General features: G+C 42.2%; 3 protein-coding genes across 3 annotated transcripts; 1 reads left to right on the forward strand and 2 right to left on the reverse strand.

The window, feature by feature from the left end:
• Positions 1-2,745: 2,745 nt before the first annotated feature.
• Positions 2,746-14,349, forward strand: LOC146380920 (uncharacterized). The gene is made up of 8 exons (XM_084940329.1): positions 2,746-2,845; positions 3,098-3,632; positions 5,439-5,570; positions 7,516-7,629; positions 10,120-10,254; positions 10,401-10,534; positions 10,625-10,673; positions 13,180-14,349. Exons 2-8 carry the CDS (start codon positions 3,480-3,482, stop codon positions 13,327-13,329), a joined length of 867 nt encoding a protein of 288 aa, XP_084796455.1. The 5' UTR covers positions 2,746-2,845; positions 3,098-3,479; the 3' UTR covers positions 13,330-14,349.
• A 4,168-nt stretch (positions 14,350-18,517) lies between these two features.
• LOC146380921 (stonustoxin subunit beta-like) lies at positions 18,518-19,327 on the reverse strand. Its single transcript, XM_084939970.1, has one exon. It carries the CDS (start codon positions 19,325-19,327, stop codon positions 18,518-18,520), a length of 810 nt encoding a protein of 269 aa, XP_084796096.1.
• Positions 19,328-19,340: 13 nt separating this feature from the next.
• LOC146380922 (uncharacterized) lies at positions 19,341-21,466 on the reverse strand. The gene is made up of 2 exons (XM_084939971.1): positions 20,280-21,466; positions 19,341-20,208 (listed from the first exon to the last, which is right to left on the reverse strand). Exons 1-2 carry the CDS (start codon positions 21,464-21,466, stop codon positions 19,341-19,343), a joined length of 2,055 nt encoding a protein of 684 aa, XP_084796097.1.
• Between the last annotated feature and the right edge of the window lie 158 nt (positions 21,467-21,624).

Raw genomic sequence — 21,624 nt, forward strand, 5'->3', positions numbered from 1 at the left:
TCAAGTGGAGTTAGGCTACTGCTGAATAGTGTAGCGTATACACACAAGGAGAGCAGGACAGTGGAGCACCCATATTAAATTCGGTTCTTTTGGATTCTTTAGGGCCAAGAAAGACACGGCTCAAAAGTGGTCCTTTTACTTTAAAAAATGATCTTTATTTTACATATCCAGATATGGAGACCTTAAGACAAAACACACAACCCCAGCACTGAAGCACAAACGAAAGCCTAGTTATTTATATACTTGCTCTCTACGTCATACCACACTTTAAGTTTCGATCAAACAGCCTAGATGGTTTCACTTTCTAGCTGCAAAAGCACGCTTCTGCAAAAGCATGCAGTTTCCTGTCAGCACTTTTTGGCACAGAGTGTACTCAGAGTTAGGCCTTTCTTATATAAAGCAATATAATCAGCATATAAACATTTAAGATGATAAATTTAAACCTCAACATTTTGTTGTACATGTACAATGACAAGAAAGGGCTATTCTATTCTATCTATGAGATAATGTTTATATTTAATAAAGGGGATGCTAAAATCACTTTTACACTCTAGAAATTAACTAAATGCATTTTAAGTTACTTTTTAAATGTGGTTGCAGACAGATCACAGATTCAGAGTAGACCGTAAAAAAAGAAATCCTAAAAAAACAGTAATATTCCGGCAGCTGGGGCGGAAAATACCATAAAATAACTTTCTCATAGAAATACGGTTATTTTCAGTAATGACAATACAGTTTGTTGCCCTAATTTTACATGTGATTTTGCCTTTTTCAAGTGCTTTTAAACATTAAATTAGGAACATTTTAATGTGATTGAACAATAAAATTACCTATAAACAAGGTCAATGAATGCGGCAATACGAATAATAATACTTAAATGTATAGAAATATGCAGTTAACAGTTGGTTTAAATAATAATGGTGTCAGGGTTGGCTGAGGAGAACCCAAATGCTGGACTTTTAGAATGGAGAAAGTGAGTTTATTTAACAGAACAGTGCCAACAGTCCACAGTGTGTGCTTTCCCAATTCCCCGTGCCGTGATTCCTCTCTGTGATGCGTGGTTGTGCTTCGTCCTCCTTGGTGCCTGTGTTCAACTGTGTACTGCTCCCTCCACACGTTTCCGTAATCACCCTGAAAACAAGAGATGCCACAATGAGTACTGCCCCATCCACTGGCCGACTAAACACGTTAACCATTCCAACAAGAAAGCATTGAAAACACGAGCTCCGCACTAACTGTATTTCTAGTTTAACAATCCCACGCCGACTGCTGCTCCACTGCTCTCTTAAGTAGAGCCCCTTGATTAGGCAGATCAGCAACAGGTGAGTTATTATCACAGGTGTGGCTGGCTCCAAGGCAGGGACTCTCCAGACCTGGTGGGGCAGCAAAACTGACACAACAACACACAGGGAAACGAGGAACGAGGAGCAGATCACACCACAACCATAAATGATTAAGAAAGACAAATAAAACTCATAATATTCTCAAAAAAATACTCAAAAAAGAACACATGATCCCTGGGTCACAGAGCCAGGCCCATGACAAATGGATTGCATTCATATAGCGCTTTATGAGACCCTCAAAGCGCTTTAAAATTCCACTTTATAATTCCCCTCTGGCCATCACCAGTAGGTGTTAGGTGAAGTGTCTTGCCCAAGGACACAACGGCCGAGAGTGTCCCAGCCAGGGCTCGAACCGGCCACCAGTTAGAAAACACAAACACTGCAGTTGTCTTTTACTCGCGAGGGCAGTCATAGACGCACGACCTGCGACCTGCGTCTCATCACTGTCTGCGTTCTTTATTTATACTTTTCTGTGTGTGTGTGTGTGTGTGTGTGTGTGTGTGTGTGTGTGTACAAAAATAACAACGTCACTCAGAGCAACAGGTTTTTCCCTTTTCTACATCTGCATGTTCTCGGAAAGAGCTGACGTTTCTCTTCTCTACATCTAACTGTTCTCTGAAAACAGGAAGCGGTTAGTAGCTGAATAAGTTCATCACAAAAGTTATAAGGTGAAAAGTCATGTAGACATGTAGATTGCTTAGTGATCAATAAAAAGCACATTTCATGGAGCTGATCACATTATATAAAAACAATTTTCCTTTGACAACAGACAAATACATTTAAAAAACAAGAAAATTATGTTTTATTACATTTACAGTGATTTTTACGTTATTTTACATTTGAAATTTAAAATCACAGTCTATTTATGTGAATTTGATGATATTCTAGAAGAACAGTACAAAACTGTAAAATACACAGTAAAATACTTTTATATTACAATTTTCTTTTACAGTGTAGTTAAGGCCTGGATCCAAATATTGATATGTGCTAGTTAGAATTATTACGCTCTTGATTTTCTGTGGCTGTCTCTTTTCTGCTCTGTCCTCCTAACACATCATCCTTCGTGGAACATTAAGATTCATATGTGGGTCACAGCCAGGAGGACAGAGGTGATGTAGAGACAAGGTAGAGGACTCTCTTACTTTTGTTAACAATAAATTAACATTTAACTCATTTGTAGGAATGCAGAGTCACATTCAGCTGTTACATGTAGGTGGAACTAGACTCTTTGCATTTAGTTTCACATGGTTGTTTTGGAAATGACCTGATTATGGAGTTTGGTGTCAGAGAGTGTGCAGCAGACTGACAGGAGCAGCTGTGTGTGTGTGTGTGTGTGTGCGTGTGTGTGTGCATTCTTCCTTAAATAGACTTCCTTCCTTTTCTCAAGCTTGATGTCCGTCTCTCTGTCAGTGCCAGATAAACAGCCGCTTGTTTATGCCATGAATTTGCCAATAGGCATTGATCCTTCTGCTCTGCGTTGCTGAAACATGTCCAGATGTGAGGTAGGCTATCAAAGTGTCTGTAATGGGTTTTTTTCTTCAAGTATTGTGTCATTTCTCATTATTACACATAATCTATGGACATCTGTGGTTTGATTTCTTTGCATGTGAGGATTGGATGGGTTGTTACCAACATCAGGTGATAATTTCATGTCAGCAGCACCTTCAGAAATATATTTACTTAGAAAATTGGTGACACGTGAAATGCGATCTTGCCCACTGTGTGTGGATTTTAAATCTGTTTCTAACCTACAGGAGGCGAGAAATGCAACTGACTGGTCCCAGAGACGAGAGAGGACATTTAAGAAACTTCTGAAAAGCAGAAAAACATCTGGACACTAAACATCTGGAAAGACACTGGAAAAACAGCTGTCTTCAACCTTGATCACATCTGTTGATCTGTGGCCTGTTAGGAAAAAAAGATACCTGAACATCACATCACAACATCTGTATTGTAGAAATTAATTTGAAACATTAGAACAACACCTAGACAAGAGGTTCTGGCCTCTGAACACAATCACATGTAACATCTGTCCCACAGCAGAGAAACATGTGGTTTCATCACCACACAGCTGGTTGAGTTTTTGAAAACTAATCAGCTGTGTTCTCTGAACTCTGTGAACAAGGAACGTGGGAGATGGGAGGAATAGTGTGTACAGAAGAGATGAAGGAGGAGAAGAGGAGGAGCGAAGGGAGGGAAGACAGTTTGACATCAGCAGACAGAATACGAAGATTCACCGTCAAACAGTTTGGATACAATGTTCTGAGCCTGGCTCGCCGAGGTCTGAAGGTATGACAGCAACACCTGCTTTTAGGTACAAATGGCCACTGCTGCCATCTCTGTGGTTTCAGTTAATAATGTACAAGCACACATCCTGGTGTCTACACTTGTACATTCAGAGTTTAGCCCTGTGAGATCCAAGATCCAAGTGTTATCTCAGATGCAGGTTGAAGCTCCATCATCAGCCTGCACTGTGATCAACACCTCTTTCATCCTTCTGGGAACGCAGTAAATTATTCAGATATGATCAGATATGACAGCATCTGGTTCCTCATTACAGCCTTAATAAATCTTCACTTATTTAAACTCCTTTGTTTGCTTTCCAACTCTTGCTGCCTATGAGCAAGTGCAAATCCACTTAGGATTGTTTTCTTTGAATCACTGCAGAGATTTTAGTTTCAAATATAAAGCGCCTTGAGGCAACTTTTGCTGTGATTTGGCACTATATAAATAAAACTGAATTGAATTGAACTGAATACCACTGGTAACACAGAGCCAATTGAAACCTCACCCACTAACTATAGTTTTGAATACTGCGCAACACGTGATGAGATTCCTGTTATATACACTCAGGTCAAAAGTTTTAGAAGTTTTTTATTAAAAATTATACATTTTAATGTCTCTTTGCACTCTGAAATGAAAGCATAGTACAAACAAGCAGTTGGAATTAAAAAAGAAATCATGAACTTGTTACATCCCCACCTGGGGGGAACCCAGAGGCAACCAAAAAAAACCTCAAAACGAATAACGGCCCCACTCCCTGCTCCCAAGGAAAGATCAACGCTGCCAAGGGTTTGTGGTTTTACAACAATCAAATATTTTATTAAAGGTAGCAAGCGTCAGGGTGGTCCCAATATATAGCCAGCCCCATTCAGTCTTCAACCAACGGTCGCCTCCACCTTGAGCTTCCATTAGCACAAACAGCAGAGAGACGAGGGTATGGTACCGCAGTGTGGTCTAACACTGCTTTTATGCAGACAGAGGGGGCTGTAAGTAATCCAGAACCACCTGTAGGAGTTAGTAGCACCAGCTTTCATCGCCTGATCAACCTCCATTACTGCAGAACAGCTTTAAACTGTTAACCCATGTTGTGTTCCCTGAAAAAGGCCTTTTTTGGATAATTCTGAAATGCACATTATTTTTCAGTTTTGGGTAATCTTACCTTTGTTTAACCTCTGACAGTTCACCACTTACCTTTGTACAATTTCAGCTTTTCATTGGACTTGAATGATTGAACTGGACAAAAATTCGGCTGTTCTAAAACTTTTGACTACTGTAGATTTGTTTCATGTGACATTGACCCAAGTTTAAATATTTAACTTCTTCTTAACTTCTTCATCTGTCAAAATGAACACTGGCACATTTATGAACAAGCATTAGATCAGTGCCAGCGTGACATTTATCAGTGACTTTTCACACAGTAATCACACCATGTGATGAAACGATGGGCATTTTCTCCTTACACAGTACAGCACAACATGTTTTGGGCTCATGTTAATAAATACTGATGACTTTTAAACAATGAAAATATGAGCTGGCTTGAACAGGAGAGGACATTTAGGGCATATTATTTGTAACTGGTTGAAATATTAATTATTATTTTAAATGATTAAGCATTGAGCAACATTTAGGAGCATTCAAACATCAGGCTTTCCACATGTCAGCTGCATTTTCTGTCTTTTGTGATGTAAAAAAATACATTAGGGAGGGCTGATTAAATATGTACACTAAAGAACAGTGCTGTGAGAACTTTTCCAGCTGTGTGGTGAATTCTGAGTGGAAAGCAGCAGCTTCCTTTTCTGTTTCACTCTACAGGAGGTTCCAGATGAACTGTGGGAGTTGTTGGAGTTGGACAAGCTGAATTTGTCTCTCAACAGCCTGACTGTTCTTCCTTCTCAGCTGGCTCTGCTGTCTAACCTGGTGGTCCTCAATCTGTGGGGTAACCAGGTAAACACACCTGATACCTGACATTCCTCCTCCACTGAACCATTTTAGTTTAAACATATGACATCGCAGGAGTTTGTCAGGATTCATTCAAAGACTGAATCCCACATGGTTATAGAATAATTCAAACGTATGATGCTAAAATTTTTATAAACCAGATGTTTATTTTATGGTAGAACATATGAGGATGGAAATGAAAGCAAATACAAAGTTACACAAGAAAACACTCATGTAACACGACACACATAGATATTTATCTCTCATGTTGATCAACAGTAACCCTTTATTGTACAAAAAAACTAAGGAAACACTCATGAACCCTGTTAAACCGTTTAATGCAGTGATTTTAAAAACAGCTCTTCCATGAAATTATATCATCTTATTAGAGAACAGGTGTTGCAGGGGAGAGGACAGGTATACTATTCCACAAACACTAGATCCTACATTTCCCTTGATGGACCATGAGAGTCCCTTGCTGAAGCCTGATAAACATCCAAATCTTTTACTCAGTAACAGGAGGTGTTATCCAGGTGTTTTCACGAGCTCACCAGTGAGAGCATATTGATGTTCATGTGCTCAATCAGTGGAATGACCTATTAGCAGCATCAGAGTCTTAATTTAAAGTAAAAGTCATGTAGTGTACCTATGAGCGAGGTACTGACCTCCTTCCATCCCTCCTTCTGCCTCCTCCTCCTGTGCAGCTGCTCAGTGTCCTGGATAAATAAAAGTTCTAATCCCCACTGAAATCTACCAGGATCCAGTTTCTGCCTCCACCCTCCTTCAACCTTCAGCAGCATAATGAGCCCTGAGTAGTGCCAGCATGCATGGCAGGCTGTTTCTGTCATATTCTGTTAGACTTGCTTAACCTGTGAGCTAAACCTGTTTGTGAAATGTTTTGTAAATAGGAAATTTTCAGCTCTCAACACTTGATAAAGTCTCTTATTCAGAGTTTTATTTTCCCTGTGTCACGGTCTGCGAGGGCAGACCGTGAGGAGGGTGTTTGGAGGACCCAGGTGCGGACACAGACGAAGGAGGCAAAACGTTTACTGAACTTAAAGTGAACCTTTATTAGGGCCGGTAAACAGTAAAGCAAAAAGAACCAAACATAAACTATGGCAATGACCTAAACAAAGGGCCTAAACTGGGAAACAACTAAAGACTAAGAAAAACTAAGACTCTGACTTGGACTGTAACTAAGAGCTATGCACATGACATGAAAAAGCAAAGGACAGTCTTCTGGACTGGTACATGAAAGGCTATGAGAACATGACAGGAGCAGATTACTATGAACATGACCAGAACAGAGACTGAAAAACTATGACTCAGGCCGTGTAGCTAGAATGACAGGAATGTTAACAGACGACGCGACACTGACACAAAGACACACTGGGCTTAAATACACTGAGGAAGTCATCAAGGAATTAGAAACAGAAGGGGAACACAGCTGGGAGGAATAAGACCTAATGAGACAGGGGGAACAAAGCTAGAAACACTGACATAAGACAGGAACATGAACCTTCAGAGTAAAACAGGAAACAAGACACCACTAAAAAAAAGACGCAGACACGACACTGAGAGACAGACTAGACACTGAACTAAACCTGCAATAAACATGAGAACACAAAACCTACGGACTAATCCCTAAACAAGAATAACTGAAACATAGAGTCATAATCATCATTATCATCATAATAAGAAAAGAATCCAAAATGCAAAAACACACCAAAACATAACAACTCAAAATACTGGGTCAAACTGACCCAGAACCGTGACACCCTGTGTCTATAATTATTCTATATTTCAATCTGGATTTCAGGGCACTTTGTGAAGAGTTGAATTCTAACATCTTTCACTTTATTTTCCTGGAATGGCTTCTCTTATATCTATTTGCTTATATTTATAGTAAGATGCTTGTTCCTGGTGTTATTTGTGTGTTGTGTGTGTGCAGCTGAGCAATTTGCCACCAGAGATCGGTCAGCTGAGGAAACTCCGAGTTTTATTTGCCTACAGAAACAGACTTAAAGAGGTTCCTGAAGAGCTGGGCGCCTGCACACAGCTGGAGGTACTGCTGAAAATTCTTCAGCTTCTCACTTTAGTGCTACTGACATTGCTACTGTGATCACTGCTCCTGAAAACAGCTCTTTAAAATGTTGTGCAGGTTTTATTTTAGCAGGTAAATATGCTTGACGTTTTCATGCATGCTCATTCATCCAGGTAAATAAATCTCCAAAAGTTGATTCTGTTCATCTGGACATAGCGTTTTCAGTGGGAGAAACGTTTCGTCACTTGATGCACTTGATGCACTTGATGCACTAAGATGCACTAAATAGTTTGGGTTCAGATGGTGTTTGTGGGGTGTGGTTTCTGTTCAGCAACTGGAGGAAAGATTGGCCACATTTATAGTGTGGCTGATACAAAAAGCTCCTCATGTTTTGCTCTGGTTGCTATAGTTGTCTGTAGTTTTCCTTGTTGCCTGCAAATACTCAGTAGTGCATAATTTTCAACCAGAAATGGGGAACGTTTGCCTTCAAAATAAAAGTTGTTTGTCAGAACTGCAGCCACTATATTTAAAAAAGGGGTAACTTTTACTTAGAAGGGGACCCTATTTTCCATTTTGTGTCTGTTCCACGATTGGTTGAAGAATAGCTGGACAGTATTTGCGGAAAAGTCTCTCATTTCCATTTAGATTGTGGGTATTATGCAGATATTTTTGCCAACCATGTGGGGAATACTCATTTTCCCTCACGACAGATGATTGCCATAGAATAGTTTCTAGGTCTGTGTGACTTGGGTCTCATTCACTTGATCCTGGATTGTCACACATCCAAAATGACAGAGAAGCGGTTTGTAGATGCATACACAGGGGACACATCATCAGTGATGTTTCCTGAGGTCATGAAGTGAGGACCCATCCTTTTGATCCAAATCTACCTGCAGGCTCTTTCTGCGGCTTCAGTGGCAGATGTGATGGCCTACCCCTTTTTTTTTTTCTCAAGCTGCTCCACTGGCACTGATTTACATGTTCTTGGTACTTTAGAGAGGTCTATAGTGTCTTGCTAGAGTCTTGCTAATGACCTATTAATTTTATTGAGGTGCGTTGCAGCAGGGACACGTGGAAAAGTTTCAGGATACTGGCTCTCGAGGACTGGAGTTCATCTCCTATGGTCAAGAGTTTAGCTGAGGCTTCTCTCCAGCCCTAACAAAGGAGATTTTCCTTTGGCTGCAGATCTGCACTCAAAATGCATTTACCACACACTTCAGCAACTGGTCCTGGCATTTGGCCAGAGGTAGTGGCCCTCCTAAAAGGCTTTTTAGGATATTCTCCTTTGGGCATAGAAGACATGTTGGTGCTCACTCTTGTCACAGATGTGCAGATTTGCTGGACTGGGTAGCACATCATATGCAGCTTGGCACATGAAATGAATGTGCTGAAGTGCCAGCTATCATCTCAGCTTGTTGCTCTTTCTCATTTTGTCCATGCCCCTCTGCTCCTGCATGCTTACCATCCTGCTGGTCCTGAACTCCTTCTGACCTAGATGGTTTTGTCCTTAATAAGGAAGAGAGGAAATTAAAAACAAAGCAAACCCAATATGTCCGAAACCATGGCATAAACAGAAACAAGGCCACTGAATACAAAATAATAAAGAGACCTTTAGGAAACAACAGAACAGATGATTGTCAGTTAAAGGTCCTTAGCTATCAAAGGAATGTGGCAGTAAGCTCTGATCCTGGCTTAAAAACCTGGTCAGGGTATTGTGCCAGCAGGGAATCTATTGAATCAAATTTGATAATTTTGTTATTGTATTTCAATAAGGAGAAATCACTTGGAAGAATTGAACATGTTCTATTGAGATAGAGAAATGGATGTATTTGGCGATTATCATAGCAAAACTGAATCGCAGCGATGACAGGATTTAGAACAGGAGTCTAGATACTGGTGGTGAAGATGAAGACTGAGGCGTGAATAGAGCTCTGGCTGAGGTATCTGAGGTGGATATGGGAGGAAGGTGGGATGCTCGGAAGAGAGTCTGAAAGGAAGAATGACAGCGAGCACAGATTTAAACCACGAGAAGCTGATTGGCTCAAAGAAGGCGGGCGAGAAGATGATTGGATTAGAATAATGATGTCAGTATTGACAGTGTGGGAAAGCGGTAGTCATGTAAAAACAAGCAGATGAGTGATTACAAATCTTCCTTATTGAACTTGTGCATAAGCTGAATTCATTTACTGCCTTGAATTAGAGCTTAAATACAATTTCAGACCTTTAGATGAAGCTCTTATATTCAAAATTTTAATGATTATTTTTAGAACAAAGTTTTGTCACAAAGAAACTTAAAGTGAGGATTACACTATATTTTCCAGTAAGTCTTTTCCCTTAAAATAGCACAAAGTTTGCTTTGCTTTTGGTTTGGAGCTAAACAGTGCAACACAAGATTTTGGATACACCTAAAAATAAGACAACGGTATTTTTGATCCACTTATTCTGAGGCTTACTGGATTTGCAGTGGAAAACAGGAGTAATATATGTGGTTATCTAAACCACCTGTTCTAGGTGCTGAGTTTAGCCAACAACCAGCTGTCATCGCTGCCGGCTTCTCTCTCTAATCTGACCCAATTGAGGAAGCTCAACCTCAGTCACAACCTCATCACTCACATCCCGGGCTGTGTCTACAACATGAAGGCTCTGGTATGTTCATGTGGGGCTAATATCACAAGATCGAAATGCTGTGTATGTTTACCTGTGTTAAACTCTGGAATAAGTAGTCTGGTTATTTAGTACAACTACCTGTAGAAGATTCAGAGAGGATTAGCTAATGTGTTTAAAATCCCCAGGTGTTCCTTCACTTGGCCTGTAACCGTCTAGAGAACCTGGCAGAGAACATTCAGGCTCTGGTGGAGCTCAGAATTCTCATTGTGGAGGGAAACAGCATCCACTCATTGCCCAAGGCCCTCTGCTGCCTCACCAGGTAACCACATCACCAGGTAACCAAATCCACGTAACGCTGCCCCACTGGAGTGGCGTGTTTGTATCACATTTGTATTTGATTTGATTTCAGGTTGGAGTTACTGAATCTCGACTTTAACGACATCAAGGATGTTCCACAGGTAAACAGCTCCACTGGTGAAGGATGATGATGATGACTCTAATCATTTTGATAGTAATGGTCATCGATATCTTCAGAGATGATGGTGACTATGATATTGATGACAACTGGTACCCTGGCGTCTCCAGTACAGGGCTCCAATCCAGGCTTCACATTAAAGCTGTGTGATCAGCCTGCCTGTCTTTAAACCTGCTAACAGATGCTAACAGAAATTATCAATGAAAATTAGTTCAACACTTTCACCATTAATTTATTCTAACTCTAGTTTATTTCACCCTGCCCTGTGCGCATTACCCTAGAACTGTATGAAGCATGGCTACGTGAAAGGTGAGCTCACAGGCAGTCTTTCTCAGAAAAAGGAAAAAGACTCTCTCTGCATGTCGTGTCAACTTTTTGGTCCACTCTACTGCTTTCAAGCGTGTCTCTATTAGAAATGGACTGATCCGATATTACATCGGTATCGGTCCGATACTGACCTAAATTACTGGATCGGATATTGGAGAGAAACAAAAAATGTAATCTGAACCATTAAATATCAAAAAAGCACCTCACAAAACTTGCGACATGGCGTAACTCAGCTCATAACCTTAGCACGTCGGAGCAGTATGCGTAACGTGATAGAGCGGCTGTGGCGTGCGAGACCTGTCCGTGGTCTGGTTGAGTATTTGGAGTCTCGCTACCAAACATGTAAACAAACATGTAAAGCATTCCCACCTTAAGCTTATCAACCGATATATGGAGCGACTGCCTCTCTCTCCCTCTCCTGCTGCTACTTCAATCATGAAACTGATCAATGATCAGCTGATCGGCTTTTCTGTCGCGAGTCCGTCTCTCTTCTTTGTTTTGCGCCCACTTTGCACCAGAAAGAGGAAACCAGCGGGTGAACAACAGCAGCACGTTTAACCTTGATCAGCTGTTGATAGAATTTATTTAATATTACTTTCTACACCAGGATCTTTTTCTACGTTTCTACTTTCCTTTCTTATTCTTATTTCAAATGTCTAACTTTTCCCTATTTTTTTTTGCTAGGAGTTGGCAACCCTATTAGTTAGGTTGTTTAATATTTCTGCTAAGTACTCTTTAAAATACCAGAATAGGGAGGATGGTGCAGGTTTAAATTTATTGAGTTGATCAGTATTGCTGGACTATGAAATATTTTGGGTGCAGTGTATTTTTTGCATACAGGTATAACAGAATAGCTTTAGTGTTTTGTTTTTTAAACTTGAGTATGAACTTATACAAAATGCAGCAAGATATTAAAAAAACAGTTTTATTGATTAAAAAAATACACTATATCGGATTCATATCGGTATCGGCAGATATCCAAATTCATGATATCGGTATCGGACATAAAAAAGTGGTGTCGTGCCATCTCTAGTCTGTATACATATCCCCATTCACACAACAGCATTTCTCACGCTAACGCTTAATTCTCACATGTATTTCAAGTTCAATGCCATGAAAAACGTGTTTGCTCCGTTCTTTATTTCCCCACCTTTCTAAGGACACACTGACGTCTTTATTTAAACAAATGTTAATATTAGACAAAGGTAACCTGAAAAAATGCAAGATGCAGATTTTTAAATGAACGTATTCATGGCACTGCTAACACTGCACAGCTATTTCTTTCCGATATTAAACCTGGACCCTAACACCATGTAAAGGGTTAGGTATAATGAATCATAAGATGTATGTCTGTCTGTCTCTCCATAACCTTCAGTCTCTTTCACAAGTCTGTGATAATATTACTAATAATGGTGATAGTGGTGCTGGAAGCATGGTGTTACGCCCCTAGTCTAGGCGTGTAGAGACGCACATAAGGTTGGAGGAGAGAGAGACAAATACCCGCCCTGGTTCCCAAGTCAAACATCCAAAACCAGTTGTGAGTAAAAAAAAGGTGATTTTATTGAAGGTAATGAAGCATAGCTCCAGGGTGAACCCAGGCCAAAATAATAAACAAAACCAACTAAGTCCCACCAGAAAACTAACTAAAGAAAGAAACAGAACAAACAAACGACAATACTAACCCTCGCTCCCTAACCCGGAAAACAGGAGAAAACTGTTCCAAAGAAAAAGGCGGCTCACCCCTTCCGCTTCAGCCTAAGGGTGCCTAAGCACTAAGTTAATGCACCAGGAGCGGCTCTCACAGATCACGCTCACACAAATACACTGTAAAAGTATAGGCTGGAAACCAGGGTCAGGACCGCGTCGGCTGCCAAGCTACTCGCTCGCTCGCTCCACTCTCTCTCTCTCTCTCTCGGGAGCTGTCAGAGTGGCTTTTTGAACGTGGTCACCTGTTCCATGGTCCAATCAGCTGCTCACAACTCTTCATTAGGGGAGGGACCTGCAAAGAGTCTTAAACACAGTAAAGAGACACAGAACAAAACAGCCCACACAGTGTTCTTATGGCCACAGCCGTAACACATGGTGATGACTTCGATGATACTGATGATGATAATGATAATAGTGATGACTTTATTGGTGATAAACACAATGGTTACTTTCAGGAGATGCACCAGCTGTCCCGGCTGGAGAAGCTTGCTTGCCATCCTCTGGATAAAGGACTTCACATTGTCCACAACCCGCTGCTAAAACCAGTGAAGGAGGTGCTGGAGGGCGGGCTCGGTGCACTTTTTAACTACCTGAGAGCAGGGTAGCTTGTAACAACATAAGAAATGGATTTAGAACTTTTTCAATACATTTTAGTGTTGAATAGGGAGCAGGAGTTTTTAAACTACCTTAGAGCTGCAGAATGGACTTATAACCACCCCAGTGATTTGTGCGAGGCGGGGCTTTTGTTGTTCTTAAACAACCTGTGGGCTTGGAACAGGGGCAGGTGACTGAGATGACTGAGCAGACACCTGTCATGTGTCCAAATCGATGTATGTAGACTAGTAAAATTTTTCTTAAAGAGAAGTAACTTTGAATCCCTGAAGAGGTTCACACATGACTGCCAGCACTGATAAGTGGACTGGACAGTAAGGTCCAGCACCTATTAACCCTCCGACCAGTTTCCCCAGGCTTCACCATGTGATCATGTTCTTCTGGTTGACATCACCAAACTTGTGATCCATACCTCAGCATGTGGTAGTTTTACCTGCAGAGTAAACGATGCTCAGGAAACAGGCTCAGCCCAGTTAGTCCTCATGTTCTGATCTTACATCATCAAACAAGATCCAGATGAATACGATCAGCTAGTGGTTCTTATCCCTGTGCTTAGGACTCATTCACTGACACTTCCTGTCATATTTCTGCTCATCTGAATTTATTGAACTGGATATTTCTTTTAACTGTATTGATTATGCAGAACTTGGTACTGCATTTCCCCCTTTTATAGCTCTTCCAAAGACCTTTAGATAATACTGACATCATATGTTAACCCTCTGCTCAGGTTCTAACTAGTCTTCTTACTCAGTGAGGTAGAGTTCAACTGTCACAGTTGACCAATATATGGACTGGTTATATTTAAATAAATCTGTACCTGCATAACCACATATGCATGTGACATTTCTACAAGTTCAGAAAAACAAACTAGAAGATTGTTTTAGTTTCTTGTTATCTCACATTTCTACTGTGGAGGACCACAAGAGCCGCGTGCATCGAAATAAAGAATTCTGTGCTTAAATAATGAATTGTAGAACAAAATCTGCATTTGTTCATTTTTGAATTCCAATTTAATAAACTGATTTTTAAAATGCTTTTTAAGTCTTCATTTCAAAAAACATTTTCAAATTCCACTTTAATAAACTTCATTTCAAAAATCTTTTTCGAATTGCACTTTAATAAACTGCATTTCAAAATCCATTTCCGTTTCCTGTTCGCTCAGGGATTAACATGTGGATTAGCAGTTGGATTAGCAGTTGGATTAACAACTTCATTTTAAAAATCCTGCTGCTATTCAAATTAGCCACACTGTGGGATGTAAGGAGCTCTCTGATTGGTTGATCAGACACAGGCTGCCAGCCTGGATTTTTCTAGCTCATAGCTTTGCCCTGCTAAGAAGCGTGTGTGCTTGTACAAAGGCCGTTCAGCCTCGGGATTTACACTTGGCTCGACACGGATATGTGAAGAATGAAGGGACCCTGCAGCGAAACGGAGAGCTCAACCTCTGACTGTTGAAGGTAACGTGCTAACATGGCTAACGCTAGCATCACCGCATGTAGCCCCGTTATTTTAAGGTCATCTTAGCTTATGAAAATTTTACGTCGCAGCTGTACGAGCTAGCTACGTGTTTTGTAAGCTGCTGTGCTCTTCACAAATAAAGCTGGAAGCAGCTCAGACTATTAGAACCAGCACTGAGCCCTGTTACATTTATACAGTGTTAGAGCAACGGCTGCAGCCTACAGCCTTTAAACTAGCGATTACAATGCTGACAGTAAACTCGTCAGTCCAGATGTTACCAAATTACTTTGTGATACTTAGAGTTAAAATAACTGAGACAGGCTGATTAAAATAAATAAGTATTTTGTTCATTATTTACTCCATGGTTCCTAGGTTATTCAGTTAGTTTATTTGATTTCCCCTTGTGTATTTATCCCCTGTGTCCCCTTCTGTGTATCTGTGAGTTCCCATGCCTCGTTTCTCCTCGTGTTTTCCCCGAACTGATATATCTGTGCTCTCCCTGTGTTCTCTCTCTTCCCCTACAGTCTGCATCTCTGCGTACTTCCTGTTTTACTTTGATAGTCTCAGTGTACGTCACGTTGTGTGTTTGCTCCTGCCCTGTCTCATTAAGACTATCAGTGTCACCTGTGTTTCCCTTGTGCTCCCACGTTCCTCATTATCCTTCTGTGTATTTATGTCGGTGTCTCCCTCAGTTCTGTGTCTTGTCCTTCCTCAAGCTGTGTGACTTTCCCTGTGTCTCTCCGTGAGTTAGTATTTCCCAGTTTAAGTTTTGTATCACCTTCGGCCTTCCTCAGTAAATAAAGCTTCAGTTTGAGTTGAGTTTCGTTTTCCGTGAGCTTGCATTTGGGTCCAATTCTTGCCTGCACACAGCGTATCATGACAATTTAAATAGTTTAGTCTGTTACTTTCTTGGAGCAACTGTAACCCACCTAATTTCCTTAGGGATTAAAGTATTCTAATTCAGATTTCATGAATTTATTATTCTACACACAAAAGAATTTAATACAAACCAAGCTACAGACACTAGGCCTCACAAAATAAAGAACCTTCATGTGATGAGAAGAATGAATGCAAAGGACGTGGAGGCTCTAATGCTGCTGTTGTCAGGGAGTGTTGCAGGAATCCAGCTGTTCTATCTCATCCCACATAACACTTTGCTATTGAGAGGGTTGTAACACAGAAACACAGGAGGAGGACAAAGAGTTCTCTCACATGGGGAGAGCTCCTAGAGGTCAGCAACCATAACGCCAACCATTTTGGCATTATGGTCGCCATAACGCAAAATGATATCCATTCAGATATCCACAGAGCAGAGGTGTCATAGTGTCATACATAAACAATTTGATAAGACCAACAAAGGCTCCATGGATGAACCAGTGTTAGCAAAGAAATGGTATGTTTTAGCACTTTTTCACCATGTCACGAAAACATGATTGTTCCTGTTTCTTTGGTTGAATTGATTAAAAATGCTAAAAATGACACAGTTTGGCAAACATAACATATTTTTATTATTCCTCAAAGGTTTGGCATATCTTAGCCAAACGTACAGTGTCCTCAACAATAATGAGAGGAAATCCAAAAAAGATATAGGACGTGAGGGATCCATGTGGGCCTTCAGCTGACCATCTACTGAAACTGAAACCTCATCAGAAATGGTCTCAGTGGAAGGTGTGACATCCTTGGCCAATGGGTAACCTGGGGTTAACAAGAAATGTGACCCACTCCAAATCCGCCCACGAAAAAGCTAAAACCCAAATGGCAATTTCAAATGGTATGGAACCATTTATTGACTTTGGCACTGAGCAATGACAAAATAACAAGCAGAAGGTCCCAAATTCATTTAGCCTTCATATCACCAGACACACAAATCGACTTATACAGACTAACAAACTGTTAACAAACTGTAAGATTTTCACACAGAAACACTCAAAGCAACAATCAGATACACAGGCTGTTTGTTGGTTGGTGGAGGACAGGGGAGAGGGATGAGGTGGCTGTCATCTGGTGGTTAAGAGCTTGCTGTCCAAACAATTGTTCAATCCGGGAATAGGAAAGAATTCAATCCAACCACTCAGCAGGCACCTTTCTCCATCAAGAAGCCCCTAGGAGGGAGGAGAGAGAAAAACCCACAACCACATCCTCTGGTGGGAGTCAGACATATAAACACACACACATATAAACCCATGATCCTGGGTCATAACATTTCCCCCACCCCCAAAAATAAACATTTCCCCCTATAAAAAGAGTTTATTTTACACCCTAGGGAGAGCGTCTTCTTTGATGTTCTCTGAAACTTTCTCAAAGCAGATTTCAATGTTGAAGTCTTGGAGTCACAAAGACCAGCGGATAAGGCGTTGGTTGCTGTTCTGCATACGAGACAGCAACACAAGATGATTGTGGTCTGAAAACACAATGGTTGGATAGGGCTGGAGCTGAGGTACACTTCAAAATGTTGTAGTGCTAGCAGTAAAGCTAGGGCCTCTTGTTCAATCATGCAGTAATGCAGTTGATGCTTCTTGAATCTATTTTGAAAAATAACAAATCAGATGGTGAACACAACGCTCGTCCTCCTGTGGTAGTACTGCACTCGCCCCTAATGCACTGGCATCCACTTCCAGCTTGAACCGACATGCAAAATCTGGAGCAGCAAGCACAGAGGCACTGCAGAGGAGAGCTTTGGCTGCTTCAAAAGCAGCGCGACACTCATCGGACCACAAGACGGGGGCCTTGGGACTGGTGAGACTGCTTAGTGGGGCTACAAAAACAGAAACGTTTTTACAGAATGCCTGGTAATAACTAGCCATACCCAAGAATCGCTTCTGGAGCTGTGAAATCCACTATTTGTTGGGCGACCGTGGCTCAGGGGGTTGGGAAGCGTATCTGTAACTGGAAGGTCGCCGGTTTGATCCCCGGGCTCTCTGTCCCGGTCGTTGTGTCCTTGGGCAAGACACTTTACCCTACCGCCTACTGGTGTTGGCCAGAGGGGCCGATGGCGCGATATGGCAGCCTTGCTTCTGTCAGTCTGCCCCAGGGCAGCTGTAGCTACAACCGTAGCTGCCTCCACCAGTGTGTGAATGTGAGAGTGAATGAATAGTGGCATTGTAAAGCGCTTTGGGTGCCTTGAAAAGCACTATATAAATCCAATTCATTATTATTGCTTGCACTTTAGCAGCTGCTGGAATGATTTGCCCTTGCCCTACCTGTTTACCGAGATACGTAACTACAGCTTTACCAAATTCACCTTTGACTAAACATCAGAGAGGCAGCAGCTAATCGAGTGAAAATTTCCCTGATGGTTTTGACATATTGAGTCCAGGTAGATGGATGAGTAGACCACAATGTCATGCAAATGCACTTCCCAAATACTGATTCCCCACACAACATTAGACGCTGTAATGTGGCTGGTGCATTTCACAATCCAAATGGCATCACTCTAAACTGTCCAGTGTAACAAAAGCACATGTGCAGGTGATTAGTGGGACTTAGGAGTTAGGGTTGCCGACATAGTCCACACAGTCATTCATACGGGGAAGAATCGTGAGAGCATAAACTCCATTTTGACAGCCCCACACACACAATTGGTGCGTATTGTTGCTATATAAGTAAAATTGAATTTATAGGAAGTTATGTGTTAGACAGGAAGTTCAAAAGTGAACAACAGGGAAAAGTCTAAATCTGACTCTGAAATAAATCACAGAGTCACATGTTGCCTTTTTGACAGTTTCAAACTACTGAAGTTGAAACCAAGTCAGCAGAGGATCCAAAACCAACCCAGAGTCCAGCGTGCAAAGGCTGAGTGAAGGTAGTCTGAACTCTGTGGAGGAGAGTCATGGTTTCAGAGACACTGAAGAAAGACAGAATGCCTGCACAGTGATCCAGGTACACACCGACTGTGGAAGACCGAAGACCTGAGAGGAAAGTAATGATACTGTTATGTTTGAATTCATATTTACTCAAGCAACAATATGTTGCCCAAGACTTGTCATTGTCTCCAAATACACTTCCGCTTCCTGTTCTACTGATACTTCCGTATGCCACTGCTACTGAAACAGGCCTAGTCCTCTTGACCTCCCAGTAACACCGACCAGTCAGACTCTCTCTGCTCATAACTTGAAAACTATCTCTAAATCTGTCTGCATGATCAGGATATGACTGTATTTTATTTATCCATGTCACCTTCCGGTTCCCCTCAGATAGTTCAAGCCCTTTGTTCACTGTGTTTGGATCCAGAGTGATGTGCTGAGAATACTGTAAGAACTCATCTCTCGTCTTGGGCTCTACTGGTGACTGGAGAAGTGGTGATGGCAGTACCAAGCATGGTTGTTGTCTAACTAAACTCTTGGACTCTGCTGGTAGTTGTAAAGATGGTGGCGGTAGCACCAAACGTGGTTGTAGTTTAACTAAAGTCTTAGACTCTCCTGGCAGGACCAGACATGGTTGTTGGTTCGTAAAGGTTTTGGATTCTGCTGATGGTTGTAGAGATGGTGTTGGAGGAGGTGGTGGTTTTGGTGCCAGGTGCAATTGTTGTTTCATTAAAGTCTTGAGTTCATCTAGTGTTTGGATACATGGCAATGGTGGTGGCAACAAACATGGTTGCTGTTTCACTAAGGTTTTGGACTCTGTTGGAGGCTGGAGGGACGGTGGTGGTGGTGGCACCAACCATGGTTGTTGATTCACCAAAGTTCTGGACTTTGTTGGAGGCTGGAGGGACGGTGGTGGTGGTGGCAAACATGATTGCTGTTTCACTAAAGTTTTGGACTCTGTTGGAGGCTGGAGGGACGGTGGTGGTGGTGGTGGTGGCACCAACCATGGTTGTTGAGTCACCAAAATTCTGGACTCTGTTGGAGGCTGAGGGGATGGTGGTGGTGGTGGTGGCAAACATGATTGCTGTTTCACTAAAGTTCTGGACTCTGTTGGAGGCTGGAGGGACGGTGGTGGTGTTGGTGGTGGCACCAACCATGGTTGTTGATTCACCAAAATACTGGACTCTGTTGGAGGCTGGAGGGATGGTGGTGGTGGTGGCAAACATGATTGCTGTTTCACTAAAGTTCTGGACTCTGTTGGAGGCTGGAGGGACAGTGGTGGTGGTGGTGGTGGCACCAACCATGGTTGTTGATTCACCAAAATTCTGGACTCTGTTGGAGGCTGGAGGGATGGTGGTGGTGGCAAACATGATTGCTGTTTCACTAAAGTTCTGGACTCTGTTGGAGGCTGGAGGGACGGTGGTGGTGGTGGCACCAACCATGGTTGTTGATTCACCAAAATTATGGACTCTGTTGGAGGCTGGAGGGATGGTGGTGGTGGTGGCAAACATGATTGCTGTTTCACTAAAGTTTTGGACTCTGTTGGAGGCTGGAGGGACGGTGGTGGTGGTGGCACCAACCATGGTTGTTGATTCACCAAAATTCTGGACTCTGTTGGAGGCTGGAGGGACGGTGGTGGTGGTGGCACCAACCATGGTTGTTGATTCACCAAAGTTATGCACTCTGTTGGAGGCTGGAGGGATGGTGGTGGTGGTGGTGGCGGCACCAAGTGCATTTGTTGCTTGACTAAAGTCTTGTGCTGTTCTGGTCTCAGCAAAGGCTCCCCTTCAGTCAGTGAGACCTCAGACCAGTCCTGACTCAGGATGCGCTGCAGTTTATTTACAAGCACTGCCACAGCTGCCGTCACCTCTTGGAAGTAGCTCTGAGGATGGATGTTGATGCTGGCTGAATGTGTGGATTCACTGAGTCCTGACAGTAAGGCGTAGCTGAGGAGAAACTGGCCATGATCCTCTGTACGTGAGAGCTGCTCCAGTTCAGCATCTCTCCTTCTGAGGTCAGTTACCTCCTGCTGGAGCTTTTTCTGAAGCTCTTTGGCCCGGCTCAGTTCAGTTTGTTGCTGGAATCTGATCTGCTGCTGCACGTCAGAGCTTCTTTTCTCCACTAATCGGTGCAATTGGTTGAACATGGTCTGGGTGTCCCTCATGGCCTTATGAGCAGAGCTATCGATGGCCTCCATCTGCTGCTGAAGGAGCTTCATGTGTTTTTCTCTGTCCTGGATTCTTTGCTGGATTTTTTGCCATCTCGGCCCGAGCTCTTTCTGCCTCTCGGCCCTCTCTGCTATTGCTGACACTGTGTCGTGGCCACTATGTTCCTCCATAGCACAGACGGAGCAGATGCACTGCTGATCGCTGCAACAGAAGATCTCTTTCACTTTACTGTGAACAGAGCACAAGTTCTCCTGGAGCTTTGCCAAGGCTTCCACCAGCTTGTGTCTCTGAAAATTTGGTGATTCATAGTGAGGTTGAAGGTGAAACTCACAGTAAGAGGCTATGCACTGCATACAGGATTTGGAGGCTTTAAGCTTTCTCTCTGTGCACATGTCACAGGCCACATCTCCAGGTTCAGCATAATGTTGAGGATGAGGAGCAGCATGGAGTACATTTTTCTTCAGCTCCTCTACTAACTCTGCTAACATGGTGTTCTTCCCCAAGATTGGCCTTGACATGGAGGCCTGTCTGCACTGAGGACAAGTATAGGATCTCTTCTGATCCTCTGCATCCCAGTGGCTCCTAATACAGCTCTTACAGAAACTGTGGCCGCAGGAAGTAGTCACTGGTTTGTTCAGTAGATCCAAACAGATTGAACAGAGGAACTTTTCTTCATCCAACTTAAATCCTTGCTCAGCCATTTTCACTTAGTATCAGTGATCTTCTGGTTTTAATCCAACTTTGAGCTGATGCTCTTCATCCTACAGTGAGCAGTACAGCTGCTGCGGTGAACTCATCACATGTCCTGAAACACCAGAAAGACGTTTTGAGTGTATTTATGTATTCTTAGTGTGGGGTC

This window comes from Perissodus microlepis, chromosome 9 (genome assembly GCF_051167445.1).
Source record: "Perissodus microlepis isolate ML-2025 ecotype Zambia chromosome 9, ASM5116744v1, whole genome shotgun sequence".
Classification (NCBI taxonomy): Eukaryota; Metazoa; Chordata; class Actinopteri; order Cichliformes; family Cichlidae; genus Perissodus; species Perissodus microlepis.

Bases quoted from the DNA above. Each gene is read 5' to 3' on its own strand.
- LOC146380920 (XM_084940329.1), top strand. From the start codon at position 3,480: ATGGGAGGAATAGTGTGTACAGAAGAGATGAAGGAGGAGAAGAGGAGG. The intron at 3,633-5,438 runs GTATGACAGCAA...TTCACTCTACAG, and splicing joins TGGCTCGCCGAGGTCTGAAG to GAGGTTCCAGATGAACTGTG. The intron at 10,255-10,400 runs GTATGTTCATGT...TAAAATCCCCAG, and splicing joins TCTACAACATGAAGGCTCTG to GTGTTCCTTCACTTGGCCTG.
- LOC146380921 (XM_084939970.1), bottom strand. From the start codon at position 19,327: ATGAAACAACAATTGCACCTGGCACCAAAACCACCACCTCCTCCAACA.
- LOC146380922 (XM_084939971.1), bottom strand. From the start codon at position 21,466: ATGGCTGAGCAAGGATTTAAGTTGGATGAAGAAAAGTTCCTCTGTTCA. The intron at 20,209-20,279 runs GTGCATAACTTT...AGCCTCCAACAG, and splicing joins TCCCTCCAGCCTCCAACAGA to AGTCCAGAATTTTGGTGAAT.